The following is a 14345-nucleotide window of genomic DNA, read 5'->3' as shown; positions in this document are numbered from 1 at the left end:
CGGCCGCAGTTGTCACATGCCCACCACTGCCTCAGGGCCTCGGATCCCACCCCACAGCTCACTGCCCCCTGGAGGGCCACAGAGCCGGTGTGGGCCTCCGCCCCGCCCTCTCCCGGGGCTGCGGTCCCGTGCAGCCGACGCTCAACACGCTGCATAAGGCCTTACGCCCCGATTTTCAAGTGTGGTACCCCACAGATCAGCCCTCACTGCCCACCGCCTGCCTGCCACCCCACGCAAGTCTACTCACAGAAACGAGAAACAAAACCCAGCATTAATACGGCATTTGGTATTGAAACCCCCAGCCTAGCTTTTCACCTGATGGCAGCCCCTGCCCTGGCGTGAGACCCAGCAGGACAGGCACCTCGAGCACCAGGGTGCCCTGTCTTATGTTTCTGTGACAGGAAGTTTCCAGAAGCAGTGGATCTGGGCGCTGGCACTGGCCTGGCGGGGGCACACAGAGGCCTGTGTCAGGGCCGGGAGGAGCTCCAGGCCGCCGGGCACCGGGCTGCACCAGGCTTGTGCCCCGGCGTGGGAGGTCTCAGTCCCCACAGGTGCCCCTCGGGCCCTCTGGGGTTGGTGGGCTCTGTGTGGCCTCTGGCCCTGCTGCCTGACAGCGCACACCACGACCATCCTCAGCTGCCTCTGCTGCTGGGTGGCCCTTGCCTGGGGCAGTGAGTGCCTGCGGGCTGCCCCAGCCTGTCCCTTCCCCCACAGGGCCGAGGGGAAGCAGGCCGGCCGCCGGGGCCGGAGCACGTCGCTGAAGGAGCGGCAGCCGGCGCGTCCGCAGAATGAGCGGGCCAACAGCCTGGACAACGAGCGTTGCCCGGACACTCGGAGCCAGCTGCAGGTGGGTGCCCAGCCCAGGGCGGGGACCCCGGCCAGCCCTGGCTGTCCCAGGGCGGGCGGCTCCAAGGCGAGGGCGCCTGTTCTCTACCTGGACGGCTTGTCGGGACAGCCCACTGCCGCTGCTGCTGCTGCCCCGCTGCCCGTGGGCTGCAGTGGCCCTGCAGCGCTTTCAGCCCGTGGCCACTGTCCACAGCGAGGCCGTGTGTCTGAGCGCTCCCAGGTGGCTGCTGGAGAGGGAGTGGGCTGAGCAGGTGAGGGGCGGGCGCAGTTCCCCTCACGCTGGGTTCAGCGGGCACTGTGTCTTCAGATCCCCAGGAAGACTGTGTATGACCAGTTAAACCACATCCTCATCTCCGATGACCAGCTCCCCGAAAACATCATTCTTGTCAACACCTCGGACTGGCAGGGGCAGGTGGGTAGGGGCGGTGCATCCTCTCCGCAGAGGGGAGGGGGCGGGGCAGCGCAGCCTCTGCAGGGTGGAGCGTCCAGGGGCTGGGCGTCCATCCCGCAGGATGGAGTGGCGGGGGTGTCTGGCCAGCCTTGCCTGTTTGAGGACCCTGACCGAGGCGCCCTCACAGGCGAGGCTGGTGGTGGGTGGTTCGGAGGCTCACCCTCCCCCGCCTCCCAGTTCCTCTCAGACGTCCTGCAGCGGCACACGCTCCCCGTGGTGTGCACGTGCTCTGCTGCCGACGTCCAGGCGGCCTTCAGCACCATCGTCTCTCGGATACAGAGATAGTGAGTCCCACACCCTCCGCGGCTGCCGCCCGGGAGTCCCTGGGGATCTCCGCACCCCAGCGTTTTGTGTGGCTCCGCCCCGCCGACCCGCAGTCTTGCCAGAGCCGGGTGGAGAGCAGTGGCCCGGGCGGGAGCTTCTGGCTTCCGGCGGCTCCATCAGCGTGAGCCGCGGGAGAGGCCGGGTGGAGGGGAGCAGGGGCGCCCTGGGGCCTCCCTCGGGCCCAGCGAGGGCGGCCTTCGCGGCGGGACGGCTCCCTGAGGCGTCTGTTCCCTCTCGTCCTGCCTGCGGGACCGCAGCTGCAACTGCAATTCCCAGCCCCCGACCCCCGTGAAGATCGCCGTGGCGGGAGCGCAGCATTACCTCAGCGCCATTCTGCGGCTCTTCGTGGAGCAGCTGTCTCACAAGACCCCCGACTGGCTGGGCTACATGCGCTTCCTCGTCATCCCGCTGGGTGAGGGGCGCTCTTGACTCCGCAGGAGCCACGCGGATGCCCGGCAGCGGTGTCCGCCCTCCCTCCGAGCGCCCGCAGGCCCCGCAGCTTGGGCGACTCGATGTCGGCTCGGATTTGTTGTCAAAGTGCCAAGCAGGGGTTGGTTATTAACCTCTTAAAGTTACCAAGATCCTCTGCAAATCAAAACCCAAATCCCATTTTTCGGCTTCGCAATATGTTGCAAACAAATCTGTCTCCTGGAAAGGGCTGAGGTGTAGAGAAGACCCCTCCCCGCAGCACGGGAGGCCGTCTGGTGTGCAGGACACACCTTGGTCCGGCCGAGTGATCTGTGTTCCAAGGAGGCCGAGAAGCCACTTCCTTGGGGACCGGGGGTTGGGGGCCGAGGTCATCGGGGAGGCGCGGAACGGCGCGCAGGCTCCGCACGCTCTGACGCTCTCCCCTTGGTTCGCAGGCTCCCACCCGGTGGCCAGATACCTGGGCTCCGTGGACTACCGGTACAACAACTTTTTCCAGGATCTGACCTGGAGAGACCTGTTCAACAAGCTGGAGGCCCAGAGCGCCGGTGAGGCCCCGGCCCCGGCCGTGCCCCGTGCGCCCCCGCCCTCGAGCCCACACTGCCACGCCCCCCCAGCCCTGGCGCCCACCCCACCAAGCCTCCATGAGAACCCGAGTCATTCGCTGTGCCCTGAGATGTGACCTTTCTCAGGCCCCTCTGGGGCCTGAGTGTCTGGGAGGGAGGTGGGGTCAGCGGGCTGGGCCAGTGGAGCCTCCGCCAGGATGCTTCCCTTTGCCCACCGTGAGCCGCAGAGGTTCTTGGCGACCGGGCCCCCGGGGAGGGCTTTTCAGGACTTGGACAGGCCTTGCTGCCCTCCCCAGGACCCCGTGAGGGTGGCGGCCAGAGGAGCCGCTCAGCCGCCCCCAGCGTGGCCGCCTGGATTCGGGGTGCTGGTGTGCAGCACCCCATGAACCCCTCCTGGTCTCCTCGTGCAGTGCAGGACACGCCGGACATTGTGTCGAGGATCACGCAGTACATCTCGGGGGCCAACTGCGCCCACCAGCTGCCCATCGCAGAGGCCATGCTGACCTACAAGCAGAAGAGGTACCTCCTGGGGCCTGGGCGGGTGTGGGGCGGTGGCAGCGACCTGCCGTCCCCCTGCGGTCTCGGTGGGCAGAGCCCGCAGTTCTCGCTGTCCCATCTCCTTGGCTTGCTCATTGGGCTCTGCGGGAGGGAAGCCAAGCTGGGATCAGGGGGAGCCTGTGAGCCATCCGAGCAGCCCCCAGTTCTCGACCACCGCACCCTTTCCCGATGCGAATCGGAGTTAGAATGAGCCGGTCGCTTTTTCTTTCTCGTTGTATGTATTGGGACTTCCGGTAATAAAAGTTACAAGAATAGTGGTTCTGGTGCTTGGCCCCTAGCAACGACCTGCTTTCTCCAGCCTGGGCACACGCTCCTCCAACAGCAGGGCTTCCTGGCAGGGAGACCCGTTTCTCACCCCGCCCAGTGCAGGACGGTGGTCAGGGGCCGTGCCCAGGACGGGGTGGGACTGGGTGCACAGGTTGGGGGATCGAGCGGCCCCTTAGCCAGCTCCCGGCCAGAGACGTCCGGGTGGGGAAGGGCAGGAATAGGCAGACCACTCCCGGGCTGATGGAGTACACGCACCCCCCCACCCCCACCCCCGCTCCCGTCGGGGGCGGTGCATGGCTTCTTGAGGCGGAGGTAGAATCGAGCCAAAGCCTCTGCAGGTGCCCAGCGCACAGCCTAGCGCAAGGTTCCCGGCTCTTCCTCTGCGAGGGGCACGGGGACCACTGTGCTGGTGCCATGCCTGGGGGTGCCTCGTCGCACCTGAGCATGTAATAACGTCATGTTTTTCTCTTTGGTGGCTTTCTGAAAAGGAGAAAGAACTTTCATTTTGACTTTACCCTCAGGTACTGCTGTCCCTGGGGCCGTGCCCCCTTCCGCCCGCTGGCTGGTCTTTGAGGCTGTTTAGCAGTGTCAGCAGGTGGACCCCGGTGCACTGCCAGCTGTCCTAGCCAGGCCTGCACTCTTGGGCCCCCACCCAGCTGCAGCGACAAAAGCCTGCTGCCTGCAAGTCGCCGGGCAGGCTCTTTGTTTCAGTCCTGAGTTTGGGTTTCAGAAGTGGCCGATCGAACTTCTCCCTGAGTTGCTCCATCTCTGAAGCCTGGCGGCGTTACCTCTTAAATTAGCAGCAGGGGCTGGTTTCACCCCGAGAGCTGCCGGGTGCTGGCACCACTCTCCGACTGTGGGCTTTGCTCCCAGCACACGGTGCCAGCAGCTGGGGGAGGATGGCATTCATGCTGACCCTACACGTGGGGGCGGTGGGGAGAGGGGATGGGGAGCTCGCTCTGGGTGACGGCAGTGGTCAGTGGCCAGCTCCAGGCCCCTGCCACCCTGCACCCAGGTGGCAGAGAGCAGCTCCGGGCCGTGTTTACCTGGATGGGACTGCCGCACACGGGCAAAGTGCTTGTCTCCCCCGAGGCGGCTCCACCCTCGGTTTGGCTGTCCGTTGGGAGCTGAGCTCCGGATGCTCCCAGAGTTGCCCTTTCACACAGGGCCCCTGCCTGCCTGGCGTCCTGCGCTGGGTCCCTCAGGGCGCTTCTCTGCCATGGGTCTCAGGTTATTTGCTCTCCTGGGAAAGCCCCCCGGGGAGGGTCCTTGGGTCCCAAGTGGCCTCTCTGCTGGGCCCTGGGACAGACCAGGAGGAGGGGTCTAAGCTCGTTGGACTGTCCTGCTAAACAAGCCTCAGGGGCTAGAGAAAAACCAGCCGTGGTGTGCCCTGCTGACCCCTTGGGCTGTCCTGTGGGCCTGCGCCGGCTTCCCTCCCCTCCCCGCCCCCCTGCCCTTAGCCAAGGCGCCAGGAGTCCGCGGCATGCTTCGTTGCCTGGGCCACAGCTTCTCGACTGTGCTGCGGTTGGCGCTCGTGAGCCTCGAGCCGGGGCTTAGGAGACCCCGAGCCTCCTCCATGCCTCGTGCCCCCGCCTCCGCGTTACAGTGGTGACACCGGCATGAGGGGTCGGGTGGGGGCTCCGGTTGCCCTGGGTGGAGCCCTGTGAAGGCAGCGTGCCACCCACGCTTGGAGCCTGGGTCTGGAAGCGCAGCAGGTCTGCTTTTGCCTGCTGTGACAGAGAACAGGCTGCTGTCCACCTGGAGGAGTCAGGAGACGCAGGAGAGGATGGGCAGCGGGCACGGCCCTTCTGGTCCCTCTCCAGCCCAGGCCCCATGAGGGCACCTGCAGGGAGGAGCCTATCTGCCCAGCGCCAGCTCCCGGCCTGGGCTCAGACCCGCCGTTGGTCCCCCCGGGCAACCGCTAGAGGGCTTCCCAGCGCCTCTACACCGGCCTCGTGTGGGCTGCGCCCCCTCAGCCTCCAAGCCCCCCCCACCTCAAGTGGAGGCACGCTACACCTCCCCCCACGTGCGGGTCTCAGGAGCCACGCCCAGGGGCCTTGCCGCAGAGCCAAGGCTCAGGCCCTAGGAGTTTTGTCCGCTGCCCCTGCCAAGAACACGTGTGCCCCTCCGCATCCGGGGTCCAGATTGAGGGGTCTCGGTGGAAGCTGGTGTCACCCCCGTCTCGCCGGGCGCGTGCCGCGTTCTGGATATGGTCTGCATGGCCCAGGGGCACAGCTTGGCTTTGGCGTTTGTGGCGTGTAGTCTCCTGAGTCCCGCCTCTTGAGGCCCCCGTTTGCCTGCCTTCCTGCGTGCCGATCGTGGGGGCGGAGGGGCGGCGGCAGGGGTGGGGGCGGGCAGTGGCTCGCTGAGGGTGGGAGCCCTGAGGGTCCGAGCCTCCCGTGCGCTGGGCCAAGGACCCCACCCGGCTTCCTGCTTCTTGCCACCCTGCATGCAGAAGGAGGTCTGGGCGCAGGATTTGTCGTTGCTTGAAATGAAAAAAGGGAAGTTTTTTTTTCCAACTGTACTCTTGCAAGGGGGAGAGAGAGTGGTAATCTGGTCATTTTCAGTTGGATGGACTGAACCCGTAGGGTCTTTCACCCAAAGACGTTTGCTGTCTCTTTTGCGAAGGTGGGGTGGGTGGTGCCGGGGCAGAGGTCGTGGGTGCCCAGATCCCCGGGGCGCCTTGGGGGGGGGGCGGCTCCTGCTGATGGGTGCTGTGGTGCTGGGTGTGGGGGGGCAACTCCTGCCGGGACCAGCCTGACAGCGCTTTGTGCTGGCCCCTGGGCCAGGGTCACTTGGCCCGCTGGTGGCCACACTTCATGGGGACCGCCAGCCAGGTGCAGGCCTCCACCCCCCACAGGGGCAGGGAGGGGAGGGCCTCTTGAAGGCTCTGGCGACGTGGGGCTCCTGGTCCCCCTGGTCCCGGGAATTGGTGCCCAGGGAGGCCCCCCAACAGCCTGCTTGGAGCAGAGGCTTCTCCCTGAGTGACACCCCTGGGCCACTGCCTTGCGTGGCGCGCGTGTGTGGACTCACCCACAGGAGAGTCGATCTTTGACGACAGGCTCTGGTTTAGGGAGATGAGACAAATGGCCCACGGCTGGGTGGACGCCGCCAGCCCAGGAAGCGGGGAGGGGGCGCCTATCTTCCCTGAAGCTGGGGGGAGGGACAGAAGGCCCAGGACCGGCCCCGCCCTGGGGACCTACACAGAGGCGGCCAAGAAGGAGGCGCTCTCCCAGCCGCCGGTGGAGCGTCAGTCCTGCGGGAGAGCCCCTCGGACCACAGCCCAGGCTAAGGCAGACACCAGGCGAGGGCAGCCTGCTGCCAGCTGAGCCACAGGAGCAGCCCTGGCTGGGAAAGAGGGGGAGGAAGAGACAGGTTTGCACCCCCTCGGCTCCTGCCAACACCCGCACCCAGGGCCCTTGGACACTGGATGCCTTTGCCACCGATGGGCTGTGACCAGCGGTTCTGGCGAGGCTGAGGTTCTGCCAGAAGTCCTGCAGAGCCCGTGGGCACAGTACAGCAGCACAGCCCACAGAGCCTCGGCCTCGCCCTCGGGCTCCTCTTGGGGCATCGTTCTGTTAGAACGTGGCGTGTGCACCCCATCACCGAGGTCAAAGTCCTGGAGCTAGGCCCCGCCCCACAGTGGGCACCAGCTTTACCCAGACCATCTGGGAGAAAACTTCCCTAGCCTGGCTTGGGACAGTCACCCCCGATCACTGGCAGAGACCCAGACTGTTCCTGGGGCATCCTGGGGGCACAGAAAGCCGGCCTCTCTTGGGGCTCAGTGAGTGGGGCCAGCAGGAAGACCTTTGGGCTGGGCTGGCTGCCCCGAGCCCCAGCCCCCAGGCTAGAGTGGCAGATTCCTGGGCCAAGCTGCACTCCCTTCCCCTCTGGGCTGTCCCGTGGGCCTCTGGACCTCGGTGCAGAGATGTGTTTGCCGTTGCTGTATGTCAGAAGGGTTTGCGGGTCTGAGGTCCAGGCCAGGCGTCCTGCGGGAGGGTGGGAGCGAGGCAGTGGGTGGGGCAGGGCCACTCCGAAAGGGCCTGTCCTTCGGGGGGAGCGCTAACTGTCTGTTTCCCTCGTCTTAGCCCCGACGAAGAGTCCTCTCAGAAGTTCATTCCCTTCGTAGGGGTGAGTACTGCTCGGGCAGGCAGCGCCCTGCCCAAAGCTTTCCTGCCGCCTGGCTGGCTCCACCTGCTGCTGGGAGACCGTTTATCTGCCAAGAGGTCTTTTATAATCACTCTCTTCTTGCATTAACTTAATGTGTTCCAGAACCTTCCTCACCCGTTTGAGCTGAGGACTTGCCTTATACATTTCTCCCACCCTAAAGCTCTCTGTTTTTTCTTGCTGAGGTTGGGGGGTGAGCCCAGGCGTATCGCTGCCCCGGCTCTGCTGGGGCCTGACTTGTGGAAGCAGGCAGCCCACCTGGGGGTGAGGATCCAGTTCTCAGCACCGTCCTGGGTGTCCGGGCCCAGTGTCAGGCTCGGCTCTTCAGGGGGTACCGAGGGTCGGCGGGCCTCAGGACAGGCCCCGCCTGGGGTGGGGGCAGAGGGCTGCCTCTGTCCTTTGGGAGCCGCAGGGCAGGCTTGCTCGGCTGGGATCATCCCTGTAAGTTGGGAGGTTTTGCTTTTTCCCACGGCCAGGGAGTAAGGGCTCCTCCTCGCCGGCCAGGCCACGCGTCCACAGCCTGTGGTCCCACCGTGGTCTCCAGCCCGGCCTCTGCTGTGAGGGCCATACGGCAGCCTGGCAGACAACAGGGCCTCTAGGCCATGGTTCACTCTGCTCAGGCGTCAGGTGGCTGCTGGCTGTACTTGGAGGGTGCTGGTTCGGAGCAGCCTGTCCTGAGAAAGCTGCTGCGGTGACAGGAGGGCCTGTCCCGCTGGCTGCACTTGAGATGCCACCACATGACCGAGGCAGGAGCTGTTGTCGTGATTTCTTTCACGTGACACAGCTCCCACCCTGGTCAGGGTGGGGCCAGGACACCACCACCACCACCACCACCCCCCACCGGCAGCCCACGCGGGTTTGGAGCAGGCCCCAGGGCTGCCTTTGTACCCCGCTGGGCAGGGCTCCCTCACTCTAGCACCTGACCCGCTGACGTCTGCACCCGCCAGTCTCACGGGCACGCAGTTTGCTGAGTCCAGGGTGTGGGACCTGAGAGATTGCTTGTGGAGGTAGGGCACCAGTCCTGCCGGAGGCCACGTGTGTCCTGAATGCTGGCCACAGGTCAGGGCCAGGCCAGGGGCCGGCTGGCAGCCTTCGTCCCGGGAGTGCAGGATGGCCACAGAGCTTGCTTTAATTCAAGGGCGTCTCCCAAACACGCCCCCTGCACAGGAAGGTCCCTCAGCAGGGCCTGTGCCGTGGCTGACCATGCAGGCAGTGGCTCCCTTGAGCTTAGCTCTGCCCCACAGACTGAGGGGCTGGGACCTGGCTCGGCCCCAGGAGTTCCTGGGGGCTGGGGGGACATATGGAGGATGGGTGGTAGGAAAACAGGTCCCTGCCCGGTGTGGAGTCCCAGCACCACCCCCGGGCCACTGCCAGCACGTCTTGTTGCTTTCTAGGTGGTGAAGGTTGGAATAGTGGAGCCGTCTTCGGCCACTTCAGGTAACTCCATCATCCCTGCATCGGGGGCTGGGATGCAGGAGGGCCGGGGCAGCCCCAGCACCAACACGCACCTTGCTGAGGGGCTTCTGCTCCCCATGGATGGGCCACCCCTGACCCTGGAGGCCTGACAGCTCCCCCTCAGCCTGAGCGGTGGGGGGGGGGGGTCTCCCGCTTCCCACACACGCCCCCACCCAGCCCACAGCTGCCTGGCCTCCCTGCCATGTCTGGGTCCAGAGGGCTTGGGGCAGAGCAGCGGGGGAGCTCAGCACTGGCCCCTGACTCCTTCCCAAGGTGACTCAGATGACGCGGCCCCCTCGGGCTCCAGCGCACTCTCGTCCACCCCGCCGTCCACATCTCCCGCGGCCAAGGAGGCCTCACCCACCCCGCCCTCCTCCCCGTCGGTGAGCGGGGGCCTGTCCTCCCCCAGGTAAATGCGGCCATGTGGGCGGACGCTGACCACCAGCTCACGCCGCCCGTCCCCCCAGCACAGCAGGGACTGTGCTGAGAACACTGGCAGGTCCTCATGGTCCCTGGTCGTCCGTACCCTGGGGTGCCAGGAAGCAGAGGGTCATGGCGGAAGGTGGGCTCAGCGGCCCTGCAGGGGCCGTGGTGGTGTCGACCCAGGCTCATCAGACAAGTGGCTCAGGGCGCTGGACTGCTCAGTCCTGGCCTGGTGTCTCCCCACCTCGCCCCACCCCCTGCCTTCCTAGGGACGGGAACTACAGAGTATAAATACGGGGTGCTCTGCACACAGAGGGGGTTTTGGAAACTCAGATGTGAGTAGAAGGTGCGGGGACAGTGGGTGGGGGGTCCGCAGCCCCTGTCGGCTGCCCTCGGGGCTCTTGTGAGCAGAGCTCACCCAGGCAGGCCCGCCCCAGGGTCAGGGAGGACTTGGGCCCTGAGGCCGCACCTCCAAGGGGGCTGTGGGCCTGGGCCCGCCAGACAGAGCGGCAGCGTGGGCGGGCGGCAGGTGACCCCAGCATCGTGACGACGCTGGAGCCACGGGTGCGCACGGGGCTGCCCCAGGAGACCAGGACGGCCCGCCAGCGGCCTCTGGGCCCCGAGCTCCCCTCCGTCCTCAGCTGCTGCCAGCGGTCCCCCGACATCAGGCAGCACAGGCACCAGCGGGCGCCTCCTCGCCTGGGCCAGCCGCGGGGGTGCTGCCGTCACCCGCTGAGGACGGAGGGGTGAGCCTCCCTCGTCTTTCACAGCCAGGGCGTCGGCGCCGAGCTGATGGGGCTGCAGGTGGATTACTGGACGGCAGCCCAGGCCGCAGACAGGAAGAGGGACGCGGAGAGGAGGGAGCCGCCCGCCGCCAAGAGCACGCTCAAGTGCGCCTTCCGGTCCCTGCAGGTCAGCAGGCTGCCCGGCCGCGGCGAGGCCGCGGCCCCGCCCACCATGTCCATGACCGTGGTCACCAAGGAGAAGAACAAGAAGGGTGAGGCGGGCGGCGGGCGCGGCGGGACGCCCGGGGGCCGCTTCCGGCCAGAGCCCCGGCAGGCCCCGAGGGCTCCGCAGGCCTCCTGGCGGGCGGGCGGTGCAGGCGGGGTCCGTGCGGAAGGGGGTCCGGATGAGCAGGGCCCGAGGGCCGAGGTGCGCCCACAGCCCCTGCTGCCCCCCATCCCTGAGGGGCAACGGGAGGGCAGCACAGCCCCTTTTCCTCCTAGTGATGTTTTTGCCCAAGAAAACCAAGGACAAGGATGTAGAGTCCAAAAGCCAGTGCATTGAGGGTATCAGCCGTCTCATCTGCACCGCCAAGCACCAGCAGAACATGCTGCGGGGTGAGCGCTGCCTCCCTCCCTCTCTGTCTCCGTCTCCGTCTCTCCCTCTGTCTCTCTCTCTGTCCCCCAGCGGGAGTGTGTGTGGTGGGGTAGGATATGGAAGTAAACCAGAGCCGAGCTGGGTGGCTTTTCTAAGTTCACCTCAGGAAATGCTTTTGTTTGCTATGAAGTCATGTTACGTGGTTTGAGCTTTGAACACACGTGGATGAGGCTATTTGTGTGCGTGGAATAGCTTTTCCAATTCTGAGAAGTAACTTCTCAGTCTTTTGTGCTTTATCTCAGACTTTCTATAGAAGATTCTCTGCAACTAACAGAATATGGAGCTCTCGAGATTTTTCTTTTTTCATGAGCTCGAGTCTGCCTGCCTCTGTTGATTTTCTGGTTTAAGTGGAGAGTGTTTCAAATTGGGTTTGCAGGCCCCTGCTGAGGCAGAGGGGCTGTGGACAAGCAGGTCCCCTGAAGTCGGGGAGGGGCTGGCCGTGGGGGCGGTGGTGGGCAGCTGGCAGGAAGGTCAGCAAGGTGGGCTGGGCCGTCCCAGACCTCTTCCTACGGGGCCACTGAGAGCCAGCGAGTGTTGCCTGGGAGCCTGGGAGTCCCCGGGGGTGTCAGGCCCTCCAGCCTCGTTCTGTGCCACGGCCTGGAGGAGGGGCAGGTGGGTCAGGCGGTCTTGTCCCCCACAGTCCTCATCGACGGTGTGGAGTGGAACGACGTCAAGTTCTTCCAGCTGGCGGCCCAGTGGTCCTCCCACGTCAAGCACTTCCCCATCTGCATCTTCGGACACTCCAAGTCCACCTTTTAGCCCCGCCTGCCAAGGGGCCGCGCCGGCTCCCCGCCCTGCAGCCCTGCGATGGCCGAGCACCGGGAGGGGCCCAGCTGCTTTTCTGTTAACATTTCAGTTTACTGCAGAGACAGACCCTTAAAAACCCAGAGAAAAACAGTCTTAAGTATGAACATGCTCACTACCTGGAAACTAACGGGGCATCCCCCCACCGGGACCCCACAACTGCTCTGCTTATTAACCAGAACGTTCCGGCAGGGGTGGGAGGTCAGGCGGACAGTGTTGAACTTGAGAATCGTGGAAGGTTGTGTTGTGGCCTCAGGACTCCCCCCACCCAGCCCCCCCACAAGAAGGGTTCTTGCCTTTGCGTCCTGTCCTTTCTGAAAGCCAGGACTCTGCTTCCTTGGAGCCAGGGTCCGGCAGGCGGCCACCCGGACCCCAGGCTGCCTGTGTGCCCAGGCACCGAGCTGGGTGGCCAGAGGCCAAAGGCCAGCCTTCTGTCGGGGGCGTCCTGGGTGGAACAGAGGCCGGTCAGGCCAGTCAGCCCAGCCCTGGGCCCCAGCCACCAACCAGCCAAGAGATGCCCCAGCACCACCCACTCGTGGATCCCAGTAAACTCCAGCCACAGGGGGCCGTGGCCGTTTTATAGTAGCGGATATTTTTAATGCTTTCAAATACATGTTGCAATGTAGCTGCCGAACAGACGTTGCTCTTCTGAAGCCCCAACAGCCCCTTAGGGCTAAGGCAGAGCCAGCTGTGCTGCCCGGGGTCCCAGCCCCCCACACCCACTGCTCCCCCCGGGCCGTCCCCGCGGCACCGCTCTGCTTCTGCGAGTTGTGCCCGCCCCAAACTTAGTGGGCACAGTGGCTTCCGCAGCTGCCACCTCCTGCCCCCACCCCAGCCCCCCTGCTGGCTGGGAGGTGTTTGGCCAGGCAGCCAGGTATTTGTCATCTGCAACACTAATGTGGCCAGTTAGAGCTCAGACAAGGCGGCCAGACCATAGGGGCCAAGCCCCGTTGGGGCTGTGGGTGAAGCTGGGACCCCACCTCTAGGCCGGGCTCCTCAGGACGGAGGTGTTTGTGGTCTGGGTCCCTGCGGAGGGGGGCAAGCCTACCCTCCACCTGAGGCCAGGGTCCTCGCCAGTCCTCCCACTGCCCCACAGGCCTGCACCCCAGCACTCCACAGGAAGAGCCCCCCTGCTCCTGCCCCTTGGCAGCTGTGGCGGTAGGACCGTGGTGACCCACCCAGGGGGCTGTGAGCCCAGTTTCCTAGGGCCGAGAGCCACACGTGCTGTGCTCAGAAACAGTGCCAAACACAAACAGGCTGCAGGCCTTTCCCGCTCTTCTGGAGGACAGGCCTCACCAACAGCCCGTGGCACAGAGGGGTCCCACTCGGCGGATGGAAAATGGCCTATTTTATTACCTGCTTACCTCCCCCAGGTGGCTGTACAGGGTCCGAGTATCCATGGCTGAGGGCCTTGGACCTAGCTGGCAGACAGCATTTGGACATGACCTTGGACTAGGGGCCCTGCCCCTCCCTGGGAAGGAACTGGGTGAGGGTGCAGGCCGCTGAGCTGAGGACCCCTTGGGCGGCCTGTGCAGCATCTACCTGCAGCTACACTCAGAAGCAGCCTGGGGACCTTGAGCCTGCCCCCCTCGTTCCCACCACTGGCCTCAGGGCCTTGGTTACTGCTCGAGTTTCCAAAGGTCACACTCAACAGGAAGGAGGTGCAGATGACACACCCTTGACTTAGCTTTCCAGCTGCAGAGCTAGTTTTAGAGGAAGGGCCAAAGGGGGCTGAAGGGGGCTGATGTTCCGTCCATCCCTACTGTGAGCTGTCTTCCTCACGCCTCCCTGTGTCCTTGTACCCACAAGGAGAAGACACCCCGCACCTCCACCCTGTGCCGCTGGGCCTGCAGAGCCCAGCTGTGGTCTGTCCAGTGCCACGGGGCCCACCGGCCACACTGTTTATGGGCCCAGGAGGTCGTGCAGATGACCCCGACCACCATAACTCACTTGGAGGCCTGGGCTTTGCTCACGCCGGTGCCTCGGTTTCCCCATCGGCTAAACGGGGATGGTCACGTTTCCCCAGCCTACCTCATGGAGCTGTTCTGAGGATACATACAAAAGCACTTTGTCCCTGGGAGGAAGGTGACGCAGAAGCCAAAGCCGTCTGTGACTGAGCCAGTGCAGCCGTGAGCACATGGAGGGCGGTGGGGGCATGTGAGGAACACAGGCCCCAGACCATGACCCACAGGACAGAAGCAGGGGTCCTCAGCCCATTGGGTGACCAATGGTCCCTAGGACTCAAAGGTTAAGCCACCAGCCACCTTCGGGTAAGGCCAGGCTCCTCGTGGGCCTGGTGGCATGGTGTGGGCAAGCTCTGCCCTCGCTGAGGTCCTGTGGAGGTGAGCTCCAGCCCTGTATCCGGGCCACAGCTTCTCCCTCCTCGTGTCGGTCCCCTGGGTCCCCATCTCCTCAGGGCATGCAGGCCGGTGTCCCGAGTCAGTGTCACAGCTGCAGATCCGGAAGGAGAGGGACTCTGGGCCCAGAACCAAAGGTGTCTGTGCAGCGGCAGGCAGATCAGAGCAGCCAGGGCCAGCATTGCTGCCCTCTCCTCACTCCCAGATATGAAGACCTGACTGGCCTTTGTCCCAGAACAGGTTCCTCATGACAAGACCGGGCCACTTGCTCCCAAAGGCCAGTTGCCTGACCCCTACACCTGTTCCTTGACCCCCCCCCCC

The 14345-nt window shown here is 65.0% G+C and overlaps 1 protein-coding gene across 2 annotated transcripts in view; it reads left to right on the top strand.

Annotated features, from left to right (window-relative positions):
* PACS2 (phosphofurin acidic cluster sorting protein 2) overlaps positions 1-11622 on the top strand; it is a 59968-nt gene extending 48346 nt beyond the window's left edge. Inside the window, exons 13-25 of one of the 2 annotated variants that reach the window (XM_007451953.1) lie at positions 715-847; positions 1136-1258; positions 1475-1581; positions 1879-2033; positions 2485-2595; positions 3024-3132; positions 3927-3959; positions 7527-7569; positions 9000-9042; positions 9334-9469; positions 10254-10480; positions 10710-10823; positions 11504-11622. In XM_007451953.1, coding sequence (XP_007452015.1) covers positions 715-847; positions 1136-1258; positions 1475-1581; positions 1879-2033; positions 2485-2595; positions 3024-3132; positions 3927-3959; positions 7527-7569; positions 9000-9042; positions 9334-9469; positions 10254-10480; positions 10710-10823; positions 11504-11622 — 1453 coding nt within the window. The remainder of the gene's footprint in view (positions 1-714; positions 848-1135; positions 1259-1474; positions 1582-1878; positions 2034-2484; positions 2596-3023; positions 3133-3926; positions 3960-7526; positions 7570-8999; positions 9043-9333; positions 9470-10253; positions 10481-10709; positions 10824-11503) is intronic. The other variant, XM_007451952.1, reaches the window with a different exon arrangement.
* Positions 11623-14345: the final 2723 nt, after the last annotated feature.

The sequence above is a fragment of the Lipotes vexillifer genome, unplaced genomic scaffold (genome assembly GCF_000442215.2).
Source record: "Lipotes vexillifer unplaced genomic scaffold, Lipotes_vexillifer_v1.1 scaffold3102, whole genome shotgun sequence".
Lineage (NCBI taxonomy): Eukaryota > Metazoa > Chordata > Mammalia > Artiodactyla > Lipotidae > Lipotes > Lipotes vexillifer.
This window is presented reverse-complemented; position numbering and strand designations above follow the sequence as displayed.